At 49.5% G+C, this 27,429-nt stretch overlaps 2 protein-coding genes across 3 annotated transcripts in view; both read left to right on the forward strand.

Annotated features, from left to right (window-relative positions):
• Positions 1-740: 740 nt before the first annotated feature.
• CDC34 (cell division cycle 34, ubiquitin conjugating enzyme) lies at positions 741-16,968 on the forward strand. The gene is made up of 5 exons (XM_077921782.1): positions 741-1,122; positions 11,328-11,414; positions 12,480-12,577; positions 14,649-14,783; positions 15,636-16,968. The coding sequence occupies exons 1-5, from the start codon at positions 946-948 to the stop codon at positions 15,844-15,846; spliced, it is 708 nt and encodes a 235-aa protein (XP_077777908.1). The 5' UTR covers positions 741-945; the 3' UTR covers positions 15,847-16,968.
• A 2,109-nt stretch (positions 16,969-19,077) lies between these two features.
• BSG (basigin (Ok blood group)) overlaps positions 19,078-27,429 on the forward strand; it is a 37,200-nt gene continuing 28,848 nt past the window's right edge. Inside the window, exon 1 of one of the 2 annotated variants that reach the window (XM_028713435.2) lies at positions 19,078-19,255. In XM_028713435.2, coding sequence (XP_028569268.2) covers positions 19,183-19,255 — 73 coding nt within the window. In that variant the 5' untranslated portion in view covers positions 19,078-19,182. The remainder of the gene's footprint in view (positions 19,256-27,429) is intronic. The other variant, XM_028713436.2, reaches the window with a different exon arrangement.

Below are 27,429 nucleotides of genomic sequence, written 5' to 3' on the forward strand. Positions count from 1 at the left end.
GATAATAATTCCATTTCATGCAATTTAGATACCGCTTGATTCCAAAAAGGCAAGGATAACTGTGACTTTAAGGATGAATGGGAACCCTTTACAAAGTACCTGAAGATGCAACAAAGCGAACTGGACTCTGGAAGTTTTTGAATAAACATTCACAAACTTTTTATTGATAATAATCAGCTAAATAGTTTGAGGATCTATACAACTTTGTAACATGCAGAAAACAGCATTCTCAGAGAAACCAAAGACTGGAACTGAGGGAAGTCGGGGGGTGGGGGCGGGAGGAAAAATGGGGGGCGGGGACCAAGGATGATATGTTTTTGGATAATATCTCTTGCTTTAATTTTGAATAAATAAACTAAAAAAAAAATTCCAAAAAGGCAAAAAACCACACCCTCAAGAGCAGTTTACAAAAGCACTGAAATCGCCTGTAAAAAACAAAAAAAGATTTAAAACAGCCATTGAAAAGATGTAGGTGATTAAACACACAGATAGATAAGAGAGAAATTCACAAGACACTTCCCCGCTTATTTGTTTGTGTGTTCAATACATGCGGAAGGCGCTCCTCGCAAAGCCTCCTGGGAAATGCAGTCCTCGCCCTCCGGTCCCGCCCTCTCCCCCACCTCCAGAGACGCCGCTCATTGGTAGCCGCGCGTGATGGGCGGGGACGAGGGCGTGTCGCCGCCGCCGCCGCCTCCAGGGGAGGAACTACGCCTCCCAAGCGGCCCCGCGCGCGCTCTCTCTGTTGTTGTCTTCGCCGTTCCAGCGGCTCGAGCCCCTCCGCGGCGCTCTTTCGGGTCCGCAGCGGCCTTCTCCCTCCGCGCGCGCCTCCCCCTCCGCCCGCCGCCCTTTCCCCCCTCCCCTCCCCGCCACGCTCCTCCTCTCCCCCGGCCTCGCCGCTCACGCGAGCCCCCGGCTTCACCCGAGGCCTACCCGTTCCCTCCGACCATGGCGCGGCCGTCCGTGCCCAGCTCGCAGAAGGCGCTGCTGCTGGAGCTGAAGGGGCTCCAGGAGGAGCCCGTGGAGGGTTTCCGCGTCAGCCTGGTGGACGAGGGGGACCTCTACAACTGGGAGGTGGCCATCTTCGGGCCCCCCAACACCCACTACGAGGGCGGCTACTTCAAGGTGAGACGGCGCAGGGGGGAGGCTGGGGGTCGCGGGTGGAAAAACACACGGGGGCTGGGCCTTACTCCAGAGGAGACCCGCTTTAAAGTAGAAGGAAGTGGCTGGGTTGGGTCCTTTGGCCTCCAAGAGGGTCTACTGTGAAGCAGGGCGAGTTTTACTCCAGAGGAGACCCACTGAAAGTAGAAGGAAGTGGCTGGGTTGGGTCCTTTGGCCTCCCAGAGGGTCTGCTTTGAGGCAGGGCGGGTTTTACTCCAGAGGAGACCCACTGAAAGTAGAAGGAAGTGGCTGATTTGGGTCCTTTGGCCTCCAAAGGGTCTATTCTGAGGCAGGGCGAGTTTTACTCCAGAGGAGACCCACTTTAAAGTAGAAGGAAGTGGCTGGGTTGGGTCCTTTGGCCTCCAAGAGGGTCTACTGTGAAGCAGGGCGAGTTTTACTCCAGAGGAGACCCACTGAAAGGAAAAAGATATGGCGGATTTGGGTCCTTTGGCCTCCAAAGGGTCTATTCTGAGGCAGGGCGAGTTTTACTCCAGAGGAGACCCACTGAAAGTAGAAGGAAGTGGCTGGGTTGGGTCCTTTGGCCTCCAAGTGGGTCTACTCTAAAGCAGGGCGAGTGTTAATCCTGCTCTAGAGGAAACCCACTTTAAACTAAAAGGACATGGCTGATTTGGGTCCTTTGGCTTCCAAGAGGGTCTGCTTTGAGGCAGGGCGAGTTTTACTCCAGAGGAGACCCACTGAAAGTAGAAGGATGTGGCTGATTTGGGTCCATTGGCCGCCAAGAGGGTCTACTGTGAAGCAGGGCAAGTTTTACTCCAGAGGAGACCCACTTAAAGTAGAAGGAAGTGGCTGGGTTGGGTCCTTTGGCCTCCCAGAGGGTCTGCTTTGAGGCAGGGCGGGTTTTACTCCAGAGGAGACCCACTGAAAGTAGAAGGAAGTGGCTGATTTGGGTCCTTTGGCCTCCAAAGGGTCTATTCTGAGGCAGGGCGAGTTTTACTCCAGAGGAGACCCACTTTAAAGTAGAAGGAAGTGGCTGGGTTGGGTCCTTTGGCCTCCAAGAGGGTCTACTGTGAAGCAGGGCGAGTTTTACTCCAGAGGAGACCCACTGAAAGGAAAAAGATATGGCGGATTTGGGTCCTTTGGCCTCCAAAGGGTCTATTCTGAGGCAGGGCGAGTTTTACTCCAGAGGAGACCCACTGAAAGTAGAAGGAAGTGGCTGGGTTGGGTCCTTTGGCCTCCAAGTGGGTCTACTCTAAAGCAGGGCGAGTGTTAATCCTGCTCTAGAGGAAACCCACTTTAAACTAAAAGGACATGGCTGATTTGGGTCCTTTGGCTTCCAAGAGGGTCTGCTTTGAGGCAGGGCGAGTTTTACTCCAGAGGAGACCCACTGAAAGTAGAAGGATGTGGCTGATTTGGGTCCATTGGCCGCCAAGAGGGTCTACTGTGAAGCAGGGCAAGTTTTACTCCAGAGGAGACCCACTTAAAGTAGAAGGAAGTGGCTGGTTTGGGTCCTTTGGCCTCCAGGAGGGTCTGCTTTGAGGCAGGGCGAGTTTTACTCCAGAGGAGACCCACTGAAAGTAGAAGGAAGTGGCTGATTTGGGTCCTTTGGCCTCTAAAGGGTCTATTCTGAGGCAGGGCGAGTTTTACACCAGAGGAGACCCACTTAAAGTAGAAGGAAGTGGCTGGGTTGGGTCCTTTGGCCTCCAGGAGGGTCTGCTTTGAGGCAGGGTGAGTTTTACTCCAGAGGAGACCCACTTAAAGTAGAAGGAAGTGGCTGGGTTGGGTCCTTTGGCCTCCAAGAGGGTCTACTGTGAAGCAGGGCGAGTTTTACTCCAGAGGAGACCCACTGAAAGTAGAAGGAAGTGGCTGGGTTGGGTCCTTTGGCCTCCAAGAGGGTCTACTGTGAAGCAGGGCGAGTTTTACTCCAGAGGAGACCCACTGAATGTAGAAGGAAGTGGCTGGGTTGGGTCCTTTGGCCTCCAAGTGGGTCTACTGTGAAGCAGGGCGAGTTTTACTCCAGAGGAGACCCACTTAAAGTAGAAGGAAGTGGCTGGTTTGGGTCCTTTGGCCTCCAGGAGGGTCTGCTTTGAGGCAGGGCGAGTTTTACTCCAGAGGAGACCCACTTAAAGTAGAAGGATGTGGCTGGTTTGGGTCCTTTGGCCGCCAAGAGTGTCTACTTTGAGGCAGGGCGAGTTTTACTCCAGAGGAGACCCACTGAAAGTAGAAGGAAGTGGCTGGGTTGGGTCCTTTGGCCTCCAAGAGGGTCTACTGTGAAGCAGGGCGAGTTTTACTCCAGAGGAGACCCACTGAAAGTAGAAGGAAGTGGCTGGGTTGGGTCCTTTGGCCTCCAAGAGGGTCTACTGTGAAGCAGGGCGAGTTTTACTCCAGAGGAGACCTACTGAAAAGAAAAGGATATGGCCGGCATGTGTGCCTTGATTTCAGTGGTTCCACGATGGAGCAGGATGATTTGTAACCCTACTCCAAAGTAATAAATGGGCATGACTTGGTGGGCTACTCTGGAGTATTAAGTTTTGCCTTCATGTTCCCATTGCAGTTGTGGCTAAATTGGGACCACTGTCCTCAACTGAGTCTGCCCTAAAGCGGGGCGGGTTTTAGCCAGTGTTAGTCCTACACCAGAGGAGACCCATTGAAGGTAAAAGGACGTGGTTGCCTTGGGGCCCATGGACTTCAGCTAGTCTGCTGTGACGGAGAAGTCCTACCCAGTGTTAGTTCTACCCAAGACCCCTTGAAATTAAACAACAAGGGTGACTTGGGTCCACTGACTTCAGTGGGCCTACTTTGGAGTAAGACAATATGTACCCAGAGTGGAGCCATTGTGGTTAATGGACGTTGCTGGAGTTTAGACAAGTTTCTGGACACAGGACACACCTTTTTACGCTGTGTTTTCAGGATCCACCCCCATTCCCGTGACTGTGATTCTACTCTGAAGTAGGACCCGGACAGATACGACGCTTTGCCTTGAAATAGGGGCAAGAGGGAATCATTTCTATCCTTGTAACAAGAGAATAAACTTCTTTTCCTGTCTCTCCCCTCCTCCGTTTAAAACGAAGGCAGTAAATCGCTTAAGGCGGTATCCAACCTACATTATACTAAGCCCTTTGAAAGCAATGGTGTTAAAATTATCTCTAACCTAAGAGTTGTAGCCAGTGTTAGTCATGTTCAGAGCGGAGTGCCATGGAAATCAAAATTATGAGCAACAGAAGAATGGCGTGAGTTAGCAGAGCTAATGTCCCATCTAATTTAAGCATCCTGTTTTTACAATGAGCAACCAGGTGCCCGTTTTGGGAAAACCACAAACACAACAGCAACACTTGCAGTTCCCGACACCCGGCGTTCAGAACCATATTGCCTCAACTGCAGAAGTAGAGCATAGCCATGAGGCATTGTAATCCTCTATGAATTTGTCCAGTCCTCTTTTAAAACCCTCTGAGTCTGTGGCCACCACTGTCTTCCGCAGGAGCGAGTTCCATGGGTTTACTCTCTGGTGGGTGAATAAGTCCTACTTATAAGTAAGTAGGAGGGGACACGGGTGGCGCTGTGGGTTAAACCACAGAGCCTAGGACTTGCTGATCAGAAGGTCGGCGGTTCGAATCCCCGCGACGGGGTGAGCTCCCATTGTACGATCCCAGCTCCTGCCAACCTAGCAATTCAAAAGCACGTCATGTGCAAGTAGATAAATAGGTACCGCTCAGGCAGGAAGGTAAACGGCGTTTCCGTGCGCTGCTCTGGTTCGCCAGAAGCGACTTAGTCCTGCTGGTTACATGACCCGGAAGCGGTATGCCGGCTCCCTCAGCCAGTAAAGCGAGATGAGCGCCGCAACCCCAGAGTCGGCCACGACTGAACCTAATGGTCAGGGGTCCCTTTACCTTTATAAGTAAGTAGGCGTTCTAAAATGTTTTTTCCCCTCCTTGCCTACTGCCAAAAACCTAGGATGGACTTATACAAGAAAGATAAAATTTATACCCTCCTGAGTTTACGTTTTCATAATAAAGGTTTGGCTCGATGTAAGTGTACAGAGTTTTGAAGATCCGAATATTGCAGATAAGATCTGAACATGACTGTATTCATGACTGATGAGCTTTCCATTGCTGCTGTTAATAATTTTATACTATCCTTTTGATCCTTTATAAATGAAGCCAAAATGTGGGCAACTATATCTGTTGCCCTGTTCAAGTTTTTAATGTGTGACGTTTTAATGTATTTTTAATCTTTGTTGGAAGCTGCCCAGAGTGGCTGGGGAGGCCCAGCCAGATGGGTGGGGTACAAATAATAAATTATTATTATTATTATTACTTTTTGTCTGTCCTGAATCTTCCAACTGTTCAGTTTCGTTGGAGTTTTAGCATTAGGAGGAGGGGGGAAAATATCTGTCTACTTCCTCCATTCCATGCAAAATTTTTTACAATCTTGAGTCATCTCTCGTCTTGCTCACCTTCTTCCTAAACTTGAAAAGTAAATAAATCAGGTGTTGTAACCTTTCCTTATTAAACTTTACAAGTGAAGCTCTGAATAAATTCTAAACTTAGGCTTTTGTCCAACGAGACTACACTTGGAGGAGACCATTTGAAAATAATTGGCCGAAGTTAATTGGGTCCGCTTGGGGTAGGACTTAATAGGATGGCAATTTTAAGGATATAGTCATACTGTTGAGTAGAACCATTAAACTTAATGAATAGGGCCAGGTCATTCTCAAGGTAGACCTGGAATCATAGAGTTGGAAGAGACCACAAGGGCCATCGAGTCCAACCCCCTGCCAAGCAGGAAACACCATCAGAGCACTCCTGACATATGGTTGTCAAGCCTCTGCTTAAAGACCTCCAAAGAAGGAGACTCCACCACACTCCTTGGCAGCAAATTCCACTGTCGAACAGCTCAGAAGTTCTTCCTAATGTTTAGGTGGAATCTTCTTTCTTGTAGTTTGGATCCATTGCTCCGTGTCCGCTTCTCTGGAGCAGCAGAAAACAACCTTTCTCCCTCCTCTATGTGACATCCTTTTATATATTTGAACATGGCTATCATATCACCCCTTAACCTCCTCTTCTCCAGGCTAAACATGCCCAGCTCCCTTAGCCGCCGGAGTTGCCGCCGGGCTCGCAAGGCTTGCGGGCAGCAGCCTGCAGCACGGGGCGCCCTCCGGAGGCTCGCAAGGCTTGCGGGTAGCAGCCTGTTCTAGAGTCGGGGGAAGCTCGGGCTTCCCCAGCCCCATGGCTGGGGGGGAAATAAATTTTTTTTAATTGATTTCCCCCCCCCCCCCCAAAAAAAAAAACGAGGTGCGCCCTATGGGCCAGTGTACCCTATAGGGCGAAAAATACAGTAATTTCTTCCTGGTGTTTAGTCGGAATCTCCTTTCCCAGCAAGCGACATTCAGAAACGAGCTTCTTCCTGGGACACTGAACTAGGTGTCGGCATAGCTAAATAGGAGTGGCGGTTATCCCCATAAATGAATAGGCACGTAAATAATCCAAACAGGAAGCACGTGAGTACAGAGTTGATTGCATAAATAGGAGATATATTTTTTGCACATGATTAAAACATCTAGGCTGTTTCCCCACCCTGTGAGCCTTCCAGGCAGTGTACGAAAAGATTCATTAAAAATAAACAAACATTAACCCTCACCGTTAAAAACAACGAAGGCGCAGGATCGGTTTTATTTTATTTATTTATTTTGTTCTGTTTGCGATCAACTTCTCACGAACGACCTCAAAGCGATTTCGCAGTAAAAGCACTGACCTTTTATTTCTTTTTCTTTAAAACTGTATGTAAAAACGGTTAGGCAATTCCATTCATAAAATAATTTAAAAGGTTGCTGTCCGTCGAAGCGATTTTGCACCTGATACGCAGAGTGGACAGGGGGGGAAGCAGACAACAGAGGCAGCAATCTCAGTAAAACAGAGCTAGTTGCTTAACCAGTATTGAAGGCCCATTCAAATATAGAAGTAGAACGGTAAACAGTAAAGGTAAAGGGACCCCTGACCATTAGGTCCAGTCGTGGACGACTCTGGGGTTGTGGCGCTCATCTCGTTTTATTGGCAGAGGGAGCTGGCATACAGCTTCCGTGTCATGTGGCCAGCAGGACTAAGCCGCTTCTGGCGAACCAGAGCAGCGCACAGAAACGCCGTTTACCTTCCCGCTGGAGCGGTACCTATTTATCTACTTGCACTTCGACGTGCTTTCGAACTGCTAGTTTGGCAGGAGCAGGGACCGAGCAACGGGAGCTCACCCCGTCACGGGGATTCGAACCACCAACCTTCTGATCGTCAAGTCCTAGGCTCTGTGGTTTGACCCACAGCGCCACCCGCGTCCAAAGGTAAATATAGAAATGTCTAAATATGAACAGTGTTGTAAATAGCCACACGCTGTGAAGTGAATATCCAGATGGGAAATATATTAAGTGTAGGAACTATAAAGTGTGCCAGTATAGAGGTAAACAGACTTTGGGGCTGCCAATCCATGGGCATGGATCCCTGCCAAGTATGTCTCTGTGAATTCCTGTTCTAAGTATTTCAAACTCTAATAATAAGCAGTCCCTTGGGTACTCAAGGATGTGTTGCGAAGCCTGGTTTTCTCGCCTTCCAAGGTGACCTAAATAATAGGTATATAACAGGAAGTACCCCATGGCAATGCCAAAAATGGAGATCCGTTTCACGGTTCCTGAAGAGTCATTGCTTTTTGTTAGTGTCCCAACATGATTCATCCCCTAAAGGCCTTACTCAGTGGCCTTTTCTACAGGAAAAAAAAAGAGAAGACAAGAATTAATAAACACTGCTTAGAACTCGTTTTAGAAACGATCTGCAAAGCCACAAATAAAACCCTGATTTTCTCCATTCCCTCATCAACGTCTTTCGCATAAAAACTTACTAGAAAACTCCTACCAAGGAAGGTAAATGGCGTTTCCGTGCGCTGCTCTGGTTTGCCAGAAGCGGCTTAGTCCTGCTGCCCACATGACCTGGAAGCTGTATGCTGGCACCCTCAGCCAGTAAAGCGAGATGAGCGCCGCAACCCCAGAGTCGGCCACGACTGGACCTAATGGTCAGGGGTCCCTTTACCTTTAATTCACCCCTTGCCGAAAACTGGGCAGAGGCTTGTTTTTTCCTTCTTCCTGGGTGTACGTTTAGTAGGTCATCGGGATCCACAGGAAATAAACAAACGAGCTACTTCCTCTGAGCCAGTTTTGGCCCGGGAATCTACTTTGGGTCGGTTTATGAGCCTGTTTTGCAACTTTGAGGTACCTGTCCATCTGCCCTTTTGTGCCTCTTCCCCGACAAACCTGTCTGAGTCATATCGGGAGTTGGCTGAGATCAGGTGGTTGGAGTTTGTTGTATCTTGGCAGATCTCCTAAAACCCAAGCCCTAGGGCTCGCCACCGGATGACACCACCATATGTGGATGACGTCTCTTGTTTCGTCGCGTAGATGATAATATCAAGCAACACTAACATGAGTTTCAGTCCTATGCCTGCGGCTCAGAAGCAAGCCTGTTGGAGTTTTGCATGGCTCCCTTCCAGGAATCCTTGCATGCTATTGTTTAAGAGTTCCTAGCAAAGTTATTTACATGGTATTGGCTAGCTACCTTACGACATAGGGACGCGGGTGGCGTTGTGGGTTAAACCACAGAGCCTAGGACTTGCCAATCAGAAGGTCGGTGGTTCAAATCCATGCAATCACGGGGTGAGCTCCCGTTGTTCGGTCCCTGCTCCTGCCCACCTAGCAGTTCGAAAGCACGTCAAAGTGCAAGTAGATAAATAGGTACCACTCTGGCGGGAAAGTAAATGGCATTTCCGTGCGCTGCTCTGGTTCGCCAGAAGCGGCTTAGTCCTGCTGGCCACATGACCCGGAAGCTGTACGCCAATAAAGCGAGATGAGCGCCGCAACCCCAGAGTCGGCCGCGACTGGACCTAATGGTCAGGGGTCCCTTTACCTTTACCCTTTTGGTCATCGTGTTGCCTAGGCATTGCTGACTTAAACAAAAATGGGCAGGTTCACCCATCTGTACTTTGAGGGCAGTTCCACCGTTGCTGGAACGAGATAAATAAAAGATGCTCAGCTTTGTAGTTCAGGTGGAAGCCCATTGGTCGCTTGCTATGTCACATGACCCCCTGCCCAGAACAATGCGGGGGAAAGCCACGCAGACAAAAATCAAACAGAGGAGAAGGTTAGCGGAAGAACACCTTTTGTTCTCGCGCCGGTTTTTCAGATGGAGGCTGTTCTATTGGCCTCCCTTCCCCCAGAGGGAGTGCTCCAGGTCTGATGACGAAGCATACCTTCTCTATGGGAAAAGTTGCAGCATTTGGGACTTTTGAAAAGCGAGAAAGACGTTTCTAAAGTGATGCATGACATTGGGGAAAGCTGGAAGAGAAAGTTCTCCCTCGCCATAACACTAGAAAGTGTTATGAATGCTGAATGCTGGGGAATTTAGGAAGGACTTAACATATTTTTTCATGTACAGTCGAATTAAGGCCTTCTCGGAGGGCCTTCTCGGTGGTGGCACCTGCCCTGTGGAACGCACTCCTGTTAGATGTAAAAGAGAAAAACAACTACCAGACTTTTAGAAGACATCCGAAAGCAGTCCTGTTTAGGGAAGCTTTTAATGTTTGATGGACTATTGTATTTTAATATTTTGTTGGAAGCCGCCCAGAGTGGCTGGGGAAGCCTAGCCAGATGGGCAGGGTATAAATATTATTATTATTATTATTATTATTATTATTATTATTATTATTATTATACACAGAGATGCCTTTTAAATAAAAGGACACATTCTACTCATGTAAAAATACGTGAATTCCCGGTCCGTCCGCGGCCGGATTTATAAGGCGATTGGGCCGAATCCGGCCCCCGGGCCTTAGTTTGCCTACCCATGCTCCGAGGAGCTATACATGGCTCACCTTGATTTTTAGCCTCACAACAAACCTGTGAGGTTGGCTGGGCTGAGAGGCCATGCTTGGCCCAAGAGCTTCGTGGCCGAGTAGGGATTTGAACCACAGCCTCCTGGACCCTAGCCAGACCCTCTGACTTCTCCTATTTGTGTCTGGCAACATTCTGCAGCTCAGCGCTTTTATGGCATGAGGGGGGAAGCCCCAACATGTGCTTTCTCTTGTCTCTTTCTGAACATCAGCAAAAGCTTGGTTGCCCGCAGGCAGCTCTTGTTTGGCGCAGGGAAAGCGCTCCCGACGAGCCCAGGCAGGATGCATGCTCTGTCCCAACCAAGGCAAACCTGGGCGGGCCTCAAAACCTCCAAACGCCGGGGCGGCTTCGGAGGAAGTCGAGGCAGGGAGTGCCTGTGCCGATGGTTGCGATCCGTGACTCAGCTGTGCGCACAACACAAACGGGACTGCCTGTGAGAGGAAGGGACGGGTCTTGGGTCTGGGAGGTGCCACGTGTCCAGGAGCCTTCCCCGGCCATTGGCTGAGCTGCTGTGATGTCACGGAACGTTCGCAAGCGCGCCGGGCAGCGGCGCTACTCCTCTGAGGAAACTCGGTTGTTCCTGGAGACTCTCAGGCAAGAACCTGGAAATTTTTGGCACGACTGTGTGCTGAATTTCACATTCGTGTGCACTTGGTTGTAGCATCTAAAAATTCGCATTTTGCTACTGGGGCAGGTCCAGTTGCGATCGCGTAGAGCATGGGTAGGCAAACTAAGGCCCGGGGGCCGGATCCGGCCCAATCACCTTCTAAATCCGGCCTGCGGACGGCCCGGGAATCAGCGTCTTTTAACCAGAGTGTCCTTTTACCGTATTTTTCGCTCTATAAGACGCACCAGACCACAAGACGCACCTAGTTTTTGGAGGAGGAAAATAAGGATAAAAATATTCTGAATCTCAGAAGCCAGAAGAGCAAGAGGGATCGCTGCGCAGTGAAAGCAGCAATCCCTCTTGCTGTTCTGGCTTCTGGGATAGCTGCGCAGCCTGCACTCGCTCCATAAGACGCACACACATTTCCCCTTACTTTTTAGGAGGGGGAAGTGAGTCTTATAGAGCAAAGAATACAGTATATAAAATGCATCTCTGGGTTATTTGTGGGGCCTGCCTGGTGTTTTTACATGAGCAGAATGTGTGCCAGCGCTTTGAATTGGGTCCAGAAATCCACTGGCAACCGGTACAGTTGGGTGCCAGGGCAAGCCACTTGCAATTGTAACCTACTTGTTCATTGCTGCTTCCCGAACCGCTGACACCTCTCCCGTTCTCTGTTCTCCGCAGGCTCGTCTCCGATTCCCTATCGACTACCCTTATTCACCACCCACCTTCCGTTTCCTGACCAAAATGTGGCATCCAAACATATACGAGGTATGGTGGCACACTGGGACATAGGCGTCGAGCTTGGGTGCCTTGCTGGGATGCCCTGGAATGTGGGCAAAAGACTCCGTCTGCCCACCCCCAACGGACACACTATTTTTCCACATATAAGACAATTTATTTATTTATTTGTTGTTGTTTTTTCTGTCAAAAATTGGGGGTCATCTTATACAGTCATACACATAGCTGTCAACCGTCCCTTATTTGGTGGGAAAGTCCCTTATCCCAGCGCCGTGTCCCGCCGCTGTCCCTTATTGACGATGTCCCTTAAATTTCCCGGGTTTCAAAGGAAGCAGCTCCTCTCCCTCCCTCCCTGCCGGCCAGGGAGGAGGGAGGCTCCAACTGTGTTGCTTGGCTGTGTTGCTCACCCAATAAGGAGTCTAACAACGACTGGGGGGTGGAGCTTGCATGCCTTGTGCCAATCAAATCGGCCGCGTTGCCTGGGGACCGGCCTTTGCTCAGCGCTTCCCAGCGGAGAGGTGACGGTGGTTTTCCTTGCTGCATCCCCTTTGCCGGGTTGCTGCGCTGTGGGAACCACTGCTTGAGGCTTCGTTTGGCTGCTGGCTGGGCTTTCTGCCTTTGGCTCGGAGGGGCTCAGAAGTCGAACATACCTGTGCTTTGAAAATCCCTTATTTTGGCTGCTGATCCCATATTTTCGAGGCTGCTGGTCCCTTATTTTCAAATCTGTAAGTTGACAGCTATGGTCATACCTCATGTTGCATTCCGCTCTTCTTACAGACTTTCAGGCCCAGAAGTGTTTACTTCTGGGTTCGCCGCATGCGCAGAAGCGATTTTCGTGCACGGTGCATGGAAGAGGCGCTCTAGTTGCGGACTTTTTGGGTTGCGAACGGCACCCCAAAATGGATTAAGTCTGCAATTAGAGGTACCACTGTATACCTAACTTTGGACCTCTGCAAACAACTTTGGCCAACTTTCTTCAAAAAAAAAAAAAAGCTCAGAGTTTCGATGTTTAAAATATCAATTTCTTAATTCGGAGTTCAGAAAAATAGGGGTCGTCTCATACATGGAAAAAATAATGGTATATCCATCTTTCAGACCGGGGACGTTTGCATTTCCATCCTACACCCTCCGGTGGATGACCCACAGAGTGGAGAGCTGCCTTCGGAAAGATGGAATCCCACGCAGAACGTGAGGTGAGGCCTGAGTTGCAGTTACGCTGTCCCTAGTCTGTCGTCATAAGATTGCCCAGCCCTCCCATCACGGGCAAAGTGAAGCAGTCACATCTGCAGGTGACTGATTTAAGTGATTGAATTTAATTTTTATTTATACCCCGCCCTCCCCAGCCAAAGCCAGGCTCAGGGCAGCTAACAGGGCAGCTAAGTTGAATGAATACAACTTAAAAACAAGATTTAAATACAACATTAAAATATTGAAACATTAAAATATTAAAATGCAGCCTCATCGCAGGAGGAGAAAGGAAAAAGAAAAAAGAAGGGGGGGGGGAATCAAATTGGCTCCAAGCCAAAGGCTGGGCGGACTAACTCTGTCTTACAGGCCCTGTGGAAAGAAATCAGATCCTGCAGGGCCCTGGTCTCATGAGGCAGAGCGTTCCACCAGGCTGGGGCCAGTGTTGAAAAGGCCCTGGCTCTGGTTGAAGCCAATCTAACTTCCTTAGGGACTGGGACCACTAGGGTGTTGCTATTTATGGACCTTGAGGCTCTCCGTGGGGCATACCAGGAGAGGCGGTCCCGTAGGTACGAGGGTCCTAGGCCGTGAAGGGCTTTAAAGGTCAAAACCTTTAAGCTTGCCTAGCAGGGAGGCAGGGAAATCCGGTGGATATTTCCTCAGACAGTGGCCATGTTCCTCTGTCCTGGGAGTTGTTGAACCTCTACCCGTCAACCGTATCACGGCTCTGATTGGCTGTCTCCAATTTTGCATTATCCCCGGACGCCATATTAGGGTGTGGAGCTACGTGGAGCTGTAGAACCGACTGCGTTTGTCTTCGACAATAAAGAGTAAACTATCCATCATGTGCATTCCTTGGCTGGAAAGTGCTCTCAATGCCCAACATTTGCTGAATTTAAAGGACTCTGGGGTTCTGTTTAGATATTTTGGAACCTTTATAAATTAAGGATTCTGGCTTCCACTGGAACCTTTGAGTCCGGTTCAGTGTTAGAAACACGGAGGTATAAGCTAGTGCCCAGTGGCGCCTTAAACCTAGGTTACAATCGCCACAGTGGAATGTCTATTCACCAGGGGGTTGGACTAGATGACATTTGGGTTCCCTTCCAACGCTACAGTTTTATGATCTCAACTGCGTTGCTTGACTGTAGCTTGCTCTTACAACAATTCACTGGGCCCAGCATGCAAGGAGGAGAATCACACCCACTGGAAACGGAAAATGGTACAGTCGTGCCTTGGTTATCAAACTTTATACATTCCGGGAGGCACGGCTTTTGGTTGGCTGCAGGAGGTTCCTGCACTCAGAGGTTCGGCTTCTGAAAAACGTTCGCAAACCGGAACACTTACTTCTGGGTTTGCGGCGTTTGGGAGCCGATTTGTTCAGCAACTAAACCGTTTGATAACCAAGGTAAAGGTAAAGGGACCCCTGACCATTAGCTCCAGTCGTGACCGACTCTGGGGTTGCGGCGCTCATCTCGCTTTACTGGCCGAGGGAGCCGGTGTACAGCTTCCGGGTCATGTGGCCGGCGTGACTAAGCCGCTTCTGGCGAACCAGAGCAGTGCACGGAAACGCAGTTTACCTTCCCGCTAGAGCAGTACCAATTTATCTACTTGCACTTTGACGTGCTTTCAAACTGCTAGGTTGGCAGGAGCAGGGACCGAGCAACAGGAGCTCACCCTGTTGCGGGGATTCGAACCGCCGACCTTCTGATCAGCAAGTCCTAGGCTCTGTGGCTTAACCCACAGCGCCACCTGCGTCCCATACGATAACCAAGCTACAGCTGTATTAACTATGGTCTGAGGCAGAGGTTTTTAAACTGGTTGCTAACCTGGCCTCCAGAAATCTCCACATCGTCGGAACTGGACCCACGCTAGTAGCAGAATGTGCTGGGCTAATTTCTGGCCCTGTTGACTTGGGCCAAAGCCCCACCTCATCCTGCTTCTCACAGCGTCTGATCAGATGGGTGCAATCCGCCATGGAGGTCTCCTTCTTTCCTATAACAGCAGCGACACCGGTGAGTTCCTGCCGCCTCTTCCTCCCTCACCTTGTCATTTGCTTTTCCTTCCCCTCCCCACCCGCAGGACAATACTTCTCAGCGTGATCTCGCTGCTCAACGAACCCAACACATTCTCTCCGGCCAACGTCGACGCTTCCGTGATGTACAGGAAGTGGAAGGAGAGCAAAGGCAAGGATCAGGAGTACACGGACATCATCAGGTTGGTGGGAAAAGCCCCTAGAAATACCATTGTTGCACCCACAACAATGCTGTTGAGCTCCTCGCTTTCATATCTCAGTTTCTAACACAGGTATCTGGTTGGCCACTGTGAAAGGAGGTTGCTGAACTAGATAATAATAATAATAATAATAATAATAATAATAATAATAATAATAATAATAAATAATTTATTATTTGTACCCCGCCCATCTGGCTGGGTTTCCCCAGCCACTCTGGGCGGCTTCCATAGAAACCAAAGATACAGTAAAATATCACAGATTAAAAACTTCCCTGAACAGGGCTGCCTTAAGATGTCTTCTGAATGTCAGGTAGTTATTTATCGCTTTGACGTCTGATGGGAGGGTGTTCCACAGGGAGGGTGCCACTACCAAGAAGGCCCTCTGCCTGGTTCCCTGTAGCTTTGCTTCTCACAATGAGGGAACCGCCAGAAGGCCCTCGGAAGTGGACCCTGGTGCCCGGGCTGAGCGATGGGGGTAGGAAATAATCCCCCCCCCAAAAAAAAAAATCTAGGTGCGTCCTATAGGGCGAAAAATACGGTACTTGCACTTTGACGTGCTTTTGAACTGCTAGGTTGGCAGGAGCAGGGACCGAGCAATGGGAACTCACCCCGTCGCGGGGATTCGAACCACCGACCTCCCGATTGGCAAGTCCTAGGCTCTGTGGTTTAACCCACAGCGCCACCCGCATCCCGTCCACTCTAGGCAACAGGAAACGTTGCATTTGACTGCTTCGGTGACGATACATCCCACAGCTCCAGCAGCTGATCCTCCCTTAACGCTCTTCTGCCGTCCGAATCCCTGTTGCAAACGAATGTCTTTTATCGCCCAACTAGGAAGCAGGTCCTCGGAACCAAGGTGGATGCGGAGCGCGACCAAGTCAAGGTCCCGACGACGCTGGCGGAGTATTGCGTCAAGACCAAGACTCCTGCGCCGGACGAGGGCTCGGATCTCTTCTACGACGACTACTATGAGGACGACGAGATGGACGACGAGGTCAACAGCTGCTACGGCGACGAAGACGATTCCGGCAACGAGGAGTCTTGACGAGGGACACCTCCCCACCCTGCCACTCTCGTCAGCCCCCTCTTTTTCTCCGCGCCCCCTCTCTGCCCCCCTTCCCTCCACCGCTGCCTCCTGCTGCTGCTGCTGCTCCCGTTAGTAGCAATAAACTAACTGACTCTTTTACTTGAACCCAGGACGCCACCCGGCTGAGACTCAGAAACAAAGCAAAAAACCCTCTCCGGCCCTGAGATGCGAAATGAAAAAAAAACTCTACCTCAAAAGGGAGACACTGCTTCTGCTGGAACTGGGGGTGGGGTGGGGGGTTGCCTGTGTGCAGGGAGGGTTGGCAAATCTACGATTTGGCTTAAAATGCTGTGCGTGGTTTTTTGTGTGTGTGTGTGTGTCGTCGGTTTGTTTGTTTTTTAAGAAAAGGAGAAGCTGGGAGGGACAGGAGAGGGGATGGTGTGTTCGTTCACCACCGAGCCGTGGCCTAATCCAGCGGCGTCTTCTGCTCCCGGTTAAGAAAGACTGCAGAAAAAAAGAGGGGGAGAGGACCTTGTGACAAGTCCTTTGCGGAGAATTGAGGGTGGGTGGGGGTTTGGAGGGAGGGCCTGTTTATTTTATTTTATTAGGCCATGTTAATTTGTGGGGAGGGGATTCTTAGTAAGGGCTCTCTAGTTGCATGGGTTGGGGGGGGGGGCGAGGATAATATTTTTGCAATCTCATCGGCCACGTTAAGTCCGGATCGAAAAGTCTCCTCTCTTAGATTGGCCCTGCAGTGTCACCTGGCGCCACTGGGTGGCGCTTGTACACCGTCTGCTTCCTGTAGCATTTGACCCCCCCCTTTCCCACCCCCCACTAGGTGATGTTTTCCCATCCACCTGCGTGCTCACCCCCCCCCCCCCCAACCCGGCCTCTCTATGAGTTTGCTTGTTGGCTGTGCAGTTTCGAAAACCTACAGAGGGACGTTCTGGAAAGGGGCGGCAGTCCTTCTGCAAAAAAGCAAAATGAAATTTTGAAAATGACGGTTTTGTGGAATCAGGGAAAGCGGGGCAGGGGGGGGCGCGTCTTTTTTTAAGCATCAAGGTGTGGGCGATTTCTTTTTTAGTTTGTTTTTTCTCCTAGTTTTTTGAAACTATTTAATAAAATGGACTTTGAAAGGAAGCGTGGTGTTGGACGGCAGCGTGGCCACAGCGCAGCCTGGGTTTTGTGTCTTTTACTCTGGTGTAAAGAAGGGGCGCAGTTGTAGGTGGAGCAATCACCCACTCGTCTACCTCTGTTTATTTTTATTTTATTTCTTCCAGTAGCACCTTAAAGACCAACTAAGTTAGTTCTTGGTATGAGCTTTTGTGTGCATGCACACTTCTTCAGATACACATATCTTATTTTATTTATTAGATATTTTATTTATTAGTCTGCCCATTTTCACCTGGGGGGCTCATTTTGATCCTCAGCAACAGCCCTGCAGGGGTGGATTGAGCCGTTCACAAAGTAAAGGTAGGATTGAACTCTGATTAATAAGAATACACAGAGAGGCTTGAACCAGCAAGACTCTGGGAAGGGTGCATATAATAATCTCTGTGTCTCTCCACCCCTCGGCCCAGGTCGTTTTATTCAGAAAAGAACTTTTACAGAGTGTTCGTAAGAACCAATCAGATTTCTTCTGAGCATTCAACAAACCCCACGTTGGGACAAAGTTAAACTACCAAAAGTAATTAAGCACACATATTTCTGGGGTAAACAAAGAGCAGAACTACAAAGGAGTGCATTTGGCAACCCCAGAGGTGATTAAAGAAGCAATATACATGATAAGGAGGATGGCCAGGAAGACAGTGATCATTATTACCATTCAGGTGAGATCTGTTTCCTGGCCCTAAGATTAACATATCAGAAAAGCTACATCAAAGAAACTTGCGCACTACCTTTATGGCCCAGGATGCCTGCCTGGCGAAGCAAGCAACTGGGCCGTGTACATGACTTGTCAAGCAAGAGAAACGGGCAGTAGAGGAAATGGCCAGAGATGCAGAGCATTGTTTATAATTCCTCATAGTAATCCCACCTGACCCCACACTCTGGATATGTGCACTCCTACAGCAGATTGCACCCAGACACAGTGACTTAGAATCATAGCCTTGTAGAGCTGGAAGGGACCAGTAAGGGTCATCTAGTCCAACCCCCTGCAATGCAGGAATCTTTCACCCAACGTGGGGCTTGAACCCGCCACCCTATTTATCTACTTGCACTTTGACGTGCTTTCGAACTGCTAGGTTGGCAGGAGCAGGGACCGAGCAACGGGAGCTCACCCCGTTGCGGGGATTTGAACCGCCGACCTTCTGATCGGCAAGCCCTAGGTTCTGTGGTTTAACCCGTAGCGCCACCCACATCCCAGTAACATCTGGATGGGCAGGCAATTGGGAGGGAATCTGCTTTAGGAGGTGGTAGTGTCCCTTTGTCATTGGCGTGCAGAGGTAGACTGCCCCTAGACATGGAGGCTTTATTGTACCATCAAGTCAATTAACAGGGCAAACTAATTTTAAAGCCCTTTTCAGGCTGATCTCTGGTCATTTTTTATTGAAACACACACACACCCCTTTATTCCCTCGGGATTTTGCATTTGGAAATGCGACACACTTTTATTTTTTTAATGGGTTTCAAAACCTTCGGTGAAAAAAAGCAACTTTCCAAGCAGCAGCCTCGAATTGTAAGCACACCGCCTATTTCAGCCTATTGTCCTTCCCCGGCACCCGTTGATGTTGACTGTGACGTCAGACGTATGGGCGCTGGAGCGCAGACAACGGGCCAACTTGGACTGTGATTGGTCGGGACACGCGCCCGTTTGGAGACTTCGCGTTCTCATTGGACGGCGCCCCGTAAGAGTGGGGCCCCGATTGGTCGAAGCTGCTGCTCCCCCTTTGCTCTGCGTACGTGACAATCCCGGCGCTGCTGAGGCGAGAGGAGTCGCCCGGCCCCTTTCACCTCAAGGCTATTCCTATTGGCTGCCGCACCAGTCCATCGAACCGCCCCGCCCCCTCGCCGTCCCTCTTGGCGAACGATTCCTCTCCCCCGAGCCCCGCCTTCCCGCTCATTGGCTGGCCGCGCACGTCCTTCAACGCCAACCGACGACGACCTCCCCCCCCCTCGAGCCTTCCAACCGCCGCTCTGGGCTCCACCCCTCCGGCTCTCATTGGGCCTCCCTGCTTCCCTCCGCCCAATCGTCGGCCTCGCAGACCCCGCGCGCTTGTTGTGGTTGGCTGCGGCCGCCGCTCTCTCCCGCCCACTCCCGCCGGCCTCTCGCTCCCCTCAGGCGAGCTGAGGAGGAGACCGAGGACATAAAGCGGGGCGGGAAGCAGCGCCGCCGCCGAGAGAGGAGAAGCGGCCATGGGCGCCTGGGTTGCTGCGGTGCTGGTGTCGGGCGCGCTGCTGTGTGCCGTCGGGGGCGCCTTCGGGGCAGGTGAGGAAGCGGGGCTGGGAGCGTTTGTGAGGGGAAAGGGCGTCGAGCGTCGCCTGAGGGGAGCGGGGGAAGGGTCTCTCAGAGGGGAGTCAACGGGGCCTTGCTCTCGAGTAACGCTTAGGGCCTCTATGAGGGGGTGCAAACCCGATGGGGGTCACGTGAGAAACACATACACGTGTGTGTGTGAAGCGGTAATCCGAATCCAGCCCTCCTCAGAGTAGACCCGCTGGCGACGGGGCCTTACTCTCGAGTAACGCTTAGGCCTCTCTGAGGGGAAGGGGGTGCAAACCCGATTGGGGTCACGTGGGAAACACACACAAACACACGTACGTGTGTGTACCCGCTTGGGGTCACGTGAGAAACACATACACGTGTGTGTGTGAAGCGGTAATCCGAATCCAGCCCTCCTCGGAGTAGACCCGCTGGCGGCGGGTGCCGTTACTTTCGACGGCGACGGGGCCTTACTATCGAGTAACGCTTAGGCCTGTCTGAGGGGGAGGGGGGTGCAAACCCGATGGGGTCACGTGAGAAACACATACACGTGTGTGTGTGTGAAGCGGTAATCCGAATCCGGCCCTCCTCAGAGTAGACCCGCTGGCGGCGGGTGCCGCCACTCTCGACGGCGACGGGGCCTTACTCTCGAGTAACGCATAGGCCTCTATGAGGGGAAGGGGGTGCAAACCCGATTGGGGTCACGTGGGAAACACACACACGTGTGTGTTTGTGAAGCGGTAATCCGAATCCGGCCCTCCTCAGAGTAGAGTCACTCTCGACGGCAAGGGGGTCTTACTCTCGAGTAACGCTTAGGCCTCTATGAGGGGGAAGGGGGTGCAAACCCGATGGGCGTCACGTGGGAAACACACGTGTGTGTGCGGCTGCAATCCGAATCTGGCCCTCCTCAGAGTAGACCCGTTGGCGCTTTTCCCATTCGACTCAGCTGGTGGGGATTACGCTTTTGAGGAAAGCTCGGCCTTTTTTCAATTTGGGAGTCAGGTGCGTGACCTCTTCCCCCCCCCCAATCTCTATCTCTCTGGGTGGGTTGGGGGGGCGCCCATTATTATTATTATTATTATTATTATTATTATTATTATTATTATTATTATTATTAGTTGGGGAGTGTCAGGGGAAGCTCAGCCAGATGGGCGGGGTATAAATAAATTATTATTATTATTATTATTATTATTATTATTATTATTATTATTATTATATTACATTTCTATACCGCCCCCCCCCCCAAAGATCTGCTGGGCGGGGTTCGCAAGGGGCTCAGGTGGGGTGTGTGTTTTTTTGGGGTGGGGGATCCTCATGCCCAGCCCTTCTCTGGGAAGGGTCGACTAGGCACTAGCCCCCCCCCCAACCTTTAATCTCTTGAGGGAGGTGGGTTTTACTTGGGGCTGTATCCAAGTGCAGTTCTCCGCAGAGTAGTTACTGGTTTGTTTTTGGTTTGTTATGTATTTTTGTATCTTTCTGCTGCGAACCACACATAAATTTGCAGCGGGGAGAAACGAGAAGAAAATGTTAATGCTGGAAACCAGCAAACGTCTACAGAAGTTGAAAAAAAAGCACTTTGCCTGTGTTTCAAGTAAATTGGGGCAACCGTTTCAGCCCAAGGGCTGCGTTCCTTTCTGGGCAGTCTTCCAAGGGCCACATGCCAGGGGTAGGCAGGGCCAGAGGCAGAAAGCGGTCAGAACAAAGAGTATGAATTTTATGAGAGAGTCCTCACCTCTGAAAGCAGTTCAGGTCTCTGCCCTGAGCTGTCTACAATCTACATCTGTGTTATGTTACACTATGTCTTTGCACAGGCAGGATGGATTCATTGGCTACAACCCAATATTCTTAACTAGTTGACGGCCTGTTACTATGATGTGTGGAGGGTAGCCTTTTATATTGCAAAGACTCATTAGAGTGGTGGTGTACAGTATTTGTGTACAGTGGTACCTCGCAAGACGGAAAACTCGGAAGACAAAAGGGTTTTTGGTTTTTTGAGCTGCTTCGCAAGACGCTTTTCCCTATGGGCTTGCTTCGCAAGACGGAAACGTCTTGCAAGTTCTGTTTCCTTTTTCTTAACACCGCTAATACAGTTGCGACTTGACTTCGAGGAGCAATTCATAGAATGCAGTGTGGTAGCCTTTTTTGAGGTTTTTAAAGACTTTGGTGATTTTTGAAGCTTTTCCAAAACTTTCCCGACACCGTGCTTCGCAAGACGAAAAATATCGCAAGACAACAAAACTCGCGGAACGAATTAATTTCGTCTTGCGAGGCACCACTGTATTCTTAACGAGTTGATGGCATGTTACTATGATGTATTGCCTTTTATATTGCAAAGACTCATTAGAGTGGTGGTGTACAGTATTTGTGTACAGGGGTGTAGTGCTTGTTTGGTGAGAGAAGGGCAGGCCAACCTGAGGACGTGGTACACAGGTGGCAAAGTTGATGTTTCTCTGTAGTAGTACGTAGTTTTCTGAGCCCCACGCTACTTTTTCCATGATAGCAAATGCAGCTGTTCACTTACCTGAAACAGAGTATATGGGTGCCCTTGGGTCCTGTTGGGGTGGGACCTCAACTTTGCTTGCTCTCTCCTTCTGGAAGCAACAAGCTGTTGAGAATGCAATTTCACAGCTGCATCACAGGCAGTATTTCTTGGGCCTAGATCTCACCGAAATGGTGAAACCCATGTCTAGATGGGCCTGTCCGAATCTTAGGTGATTGCTACAAATGCTCTGCTCTTCCCCCCACCCCCCAGTCATCTTCTGCCAGCATGCCCAGTGGTCAGGGCTCATAAGAGTTGTTGAGAGATGTAAGGTTGGGGAACGCTGCCCTTTCATGCTGCAGGCTCAAGTGATTTTGCAGTAATAAAAAAATTGCAATTTATTACTAAAAGCAACAGGGATGAAATGCTCCTTCCTATGAAAAGGAGGCATTGAGCAGGGCAGTTGATGGCCTAGAGGCATGTTCTGTGGAGAATCCCAACGAGCAGATAAGAGACACCTGGAGCCACATTCAGCAGCTGAACCTGAGGTTCCCTATAAGTGTGGCACAAAGTTGTATTCTAGGTATGCCTGAAGGAATGTGTTGTTTTTAAACTATGCCATTAATGTTCAGATGCCCCTCTTTTATCTCTCTCTTGCGCTCTCTCTCCACTAACTCAGTTATGGTAAAGCTGTGAACTGGCTTCAGCATTTGCAATTGGATCTCTTGTCTTTAACCAAACTAAGAAGAAAATGTGTATAATTCTAAACCTTGTTACAGGTGCCTTTGGAGAGGATAAATCTTTTAAAGAAACCAAAGCTATCAGTCCGTTGTTGGCAGGAAAAGCCATCTCAGACTTCTACTCTTATTCCCTGTTCCTTATGTATCACTAAGTTAGGTAGGTCCATTAATTTCAGTGGGTGTGCCCTGAGTATGGCTAACTCTGGGAGCCTATGCCCAGAGAGGGGGGAAACACAGGGGCATCTGCAAGAGAACCAGCCATCCTTGGAGGAGCTTCCATTATCATCCCTGTAATGAGCAATGGCTGAACAATATACAATTCATTTCTTAATTGGGGCTGACCTTCCCCTGCAGAAGAGAGATGGGAGTGGGCTTCTCTGTTGGAAGGAGTACAGAGTATGTGTGTATGGAATTGCCAAATGTTCCCCCAACTCAGTCTTCATGCAGTGCAGTAAGGTGCCCATATAAGGTGACTTTTTGGTCTGCCCATCCTACTTCGCTGCTTGTAAGCGTGGGGACAGGTAGAAGCAAGTAACTTATTGGGAAATTTTCTGGTGCCCCCAAGCAGGGGCTGCTAGCCGTATTATTATTACTAGTTTTAATGCTCACCAGAAGGTCCCAGGGTGGGGGCAGCAGTGTAAAATACACCATTAAAACATCTTTAAAGCAAAGGGTGTAGGGAAGCCTGTGGCTGCCTGTCCCACAGGTGCCACAATGGCAGCCCCGGCCCTATAGAGCAATCTAATTCATTGTGTTCATTTGATTCCTATTCAGTAAACAAAGTTTAAAAAGAAACACCTTTGTATTTGCAGTTGGAATCCATTACAAAGGAGAATTCTTCATGGCTAGAATGAAATACTTCCTCCCACATCACTGGGAGTAAGGCACTCGTTTTGTGAGGGCCCATTTTCTTTCAATAGCTTGCATGTAGAATCATAGAGTTGGAAAAGACCACAAGGGCCATCGAGTCCAACCCCCTGCCAAGCATGTATTCGGTGTCCTTTCTACAGTGGGGGGTTACCAGGACATGCCTGCTGGGTTGTGGGACGACTGAGTTTCTCTTCACAAGGAGGGGTGAGAGGAAATGGTTCCCATATTAAGGAGGGTGGAGATGACAAATGGGATCCTTGGCATACTGCTCCTCATTGCCCTGAAGACTGAGATTGGATTTTATTGTGGTTTTATTGTGCTTCAGCTGTGAGGGGGATGAAAAAGCTGGGGCAGGGTAGGAAAGAGACTATATGGTACATTGACTTAAAAACCCTTATCACTTCTAAGGTTTGGTCGAGTTATGCCCAAGCATAGCTATGTGTGGGTGTCTTAATCCTACTGAGATTGAGAAAAGGAACATTCCCAGGATCATGCCCTTTGTTCATTGACAATTATTTTTTTGTTTCCCCACCATCCCAAAATACAATTCTGGAGGAAGGGTTTGAGAACAGTATCATTTTCTTTAGTGAAACTCTTTGCTGCTTTGCAGATGAACTGGTTTCTCACCCCTGCCCTTCTTTTCTGGGGCTGTGAGATTGTTCATTGATGGAAACACCCCTTTTAAAGCTCTGTAATTAAGGTTTTCTATTTTTAATGCAAACACGCAGTTGAGCCTGTTCCTCTTTCTTCCTCCTCCCAGCTTGTTCAGGATTTCCCCCTCTTCTTATTTCCAAATAGTAATATAAAATTGCTAACAGCGTACGTGCTAGACAGGAGGGTTTTCATCATCTTGACCAGTTGTAAAGGGGAAACTGACCCTCAGTCTTTAAAACAAGACGTAAAATTGTTTTATCTTCTAGTGGAGGGTTGGCTCAGTCATTGGACTACATGGCCAGTGACCAGGAATTATGGGAGTATAGTTCAAGAATATCTGGAGGGCCACATGTTCGAGTGAAAGAATGTTTGCATCTGGTTTTTCTCTCTGGGACTGTAAATGCATCCACCATTTCATCTAAACACCTAGTCCAGGAGCCAGAAACCTTTTTCAGCCTGGGGCCACTTTTCCTTCTGGACAACCTTTGTGGTTAACACAGCAACAGGCAGGACCAGAGGCAGAAGTGGGTTAAGGTTAGGTTAGTTTCTACACACACACGCCTCTTATCTTCCATCTGGGCAGGTGAAAGGCATGAAAGTTCAAGGATCCAGCCAGCTGCAAAGCAAAGCCATGGGGGTGGGTGTGACCTAGGAGAGTTCCAAGGGCCAGGAAGACAGGTCTGGAGGGCCATGATCAGCCCCTGGCCTGACGTTCCCTGCTCCTGACTTTGACCTAATGCTGCTACATCAAATCTAAACTGGCATGGTTTTGAATTAGAAACTGGCATTTGTTTTTTTACCCTGAACAAAACATGTTCTCGTATTTCACGGCATCTTTATTTGTTTTCAGCTTCCTTTGAAACAGTTGGCAGTGTGGGGAGGGGGGGTCCTGCAGTACAAATACGCTGCAGCCTCCTGCAATGTTGTTGATTCTTTTGGCCTGAAAACAGCAGGTGGGGACAGAAGGCATTGTACTTCAAGGCTTTGCAGGAGTGGGGGAAAAGGGTGGTGGTCTAGATCTGTGTCTCCATCCTGTCCTCAGGCTGTACCATCCTTGAAACTTCTTTTTTTTAAAAAACAGATTTGGGTTCATCAGCTGGCATTCAGACCACCACCCCACAGGGTTTTGTTTGTATGGTCTTAATTCCGTTGCTTGTTAATTTTTATTAGGGCCTATTAAAGCTTAGCATTAATACCCAATGAAGCTCCTCAAGATTAAGTGTTTGCAAATGTAGCCTGGTATTTAATTAGCTCTCCGCTTAAAGACCTTTCCCGTGAGAGGCTTAGAACCTGCCTCGCGCTGGCAAGCCGGCCTTGTTACGTCTCCTTCTCCTGGCCCCCTTAGTAATGCTGCTTTTGTTGCAAGTAGTTTCCCAGAATATCCCTGTGAGTCTGGCTGGCATTTCTAAGCCCGTGAAGACATTCTGGGCTCTGGAGTTCACCTAGTCATCTTTCAACAACAGGGTGGTAAACAGATCAGCCATTTGTGTGGATTTAAATATCTTTGCTGGCCTGTTCCATAGGCTTGGAAGGGCTTAGAGCACTGTACATTAGGGGTGATGGGATGGATGATGACCTCTGGTTTCAGTAGCTTCTGAAAAGTGTTTGACATATTCGTGGTTGTATGAGTTGCTATTTGCCATAGTGGCTATAGCAATCCTCTGGATTTGGAGGCAGTCTTCCTTTTTTGTCCAGAGGTATATACGTGGTTTCTATGGGAAACAGGATGCCAGACAAGGTGGACACTCACACAACCCACAGCATGGAATAGGCTCAAATGTATGGTCTTAGTAGGGTGAGGTTACAGAAGACCTTGCAAACTTAGGGCATGGGTGACTGGCTTCCTTGCTTATTTTTCAGAGCAGTGGAAACCACAGCCCTGCTTGGTTACAGAGCACTTGGACATAATTCATACAACAACCCTGTAAGGGAGGTAATTGTTCTTCCCATTTTGCGAATGGGCGGTTGAAGCTGGATTTCCCCCCTCAGCCAGGCATGATTTTGTCTACCCACATTCAAGGCCCAGACAAGCGGGTTCCTTGAATTGCACTGCTATCTTATTCTACAGTAGCCTTCACCAAACCCTGGTGCCTTCCAAATCAGCCTTAGCCAACGTTGCAGGCTAAGACATCTTAGGGGCACCAGTTTGGTGAAGGCTGCTGAAAAACATTGAGACTATAATCATTTAGTGGGATAACTCTTGCTGCAGATGCTGACCTTTGTGTAAAAGCCCACAGATTATTGTTTGATCAGACCAATCTTTGAGCAGATCATTAGCTTAGCTGCTCTGAGAGCGATCATGTGGTGCAGCTTTATAGTTACCCTTCCGGCTTTTAGTGGGGGGGGAAACCTCTAGCGGGCTTCAGCTACAAAATGGGAGGCTAAGAGCAACCGTCTTGTGAAACACCAAACCCTTTAGCGGCTCTCTTCATCTGTGTAATTCCGGGTACACTTTGCTTGCTTACAAGCTGTTGTTCAGAGATGCCGCAACTGTTGGGCTATACCCAGTAACTGGCTTTCGGAGGCACTTACTGCCTTTGACAGTGGAAGAACATGACAGATAGCCTTCTCCTCCGTGGATTTTGAAAGCTGTCCAAGTTGGTGAGAGCCCACTCCTGCCACCCTAACCAGTCAGGAATAATGGGAGCTGGGAGTCACAACAACTTCTGGAGGGCTGCAGGGGGTCCCTTATCCTGATTTAAGCTGCGAAGCACACAAGAGAGTTTTTTGTTATTAGATCCTTTTGACAGCCTGTTGTGTCCTATCTTAACTTAGAAACACCCTTTGAAGCTCAAGGAATTCTCCGTAGGAGGTGAAAACAGCCTGGGAAACAAGGGAGTGCCCTCTCTTCTCCTGTCTAGGTTTGCTTTGCAGAGATATCAGCCAAATACATCTAAGAACATCAGAAGAGCCTGGTTGCTGGATCAGGCCAAAGCACACCCATTCCAGAATCCTACCCTCACAGTGGCCAACCTTGGCAAGCCTGCAAACTGGACCTGAGTGCAGTAGTGCTTTTCCCACTTGCAATTTCCTGCAACTGGCTTTCCTCAGACAGTGGAGGGGAGAATGTAGCCATTGTGACCGGTAGCTGTTAATAGCCTTATACTGCATGAAACTGTGTAATCCTCTTTTTCAAGTTGGTAACCATCACTACTTGTGGGAGTGACTTCCAGAGTTCAATTGTGTGGGCACGTCGGAGGGAGGGGGGAGTTGTTGTTTATGGTTAGTTGTTTCTTAAATGCATCTCTTGGGGTAGGTTTGTGTGGGTTTTATCTGGGTAAGGGCTTATCTGAGCTGGTCCAGCTGTCCTACTGCTTGCTATCTAGGCACTTTCGAAGTGCAGCTATGGGATACTATGCCTCGGATTTGTCCACTCACCATCTCTCAGGCTCCTTTCAGACAGTTTGTACTTCCAAATGCCACCGTGCAGTGCTTGCCGA

The sequence above is a fragment of the Podarcis muralis genome, chromosome 18 (assembly GCF_964188315.1).
Source record: "Podarcis muralis chromosome 18, rPodMur119.hap1.1, whole genome shotgun sequence".
Classification (NCBI taxonomy): domain Eukaryota; kingdom Metazoa; phylum Chordata; class Lepidosauria; order Squamata; family Lacertidae; genus Podarcis; species Podarcis muralis.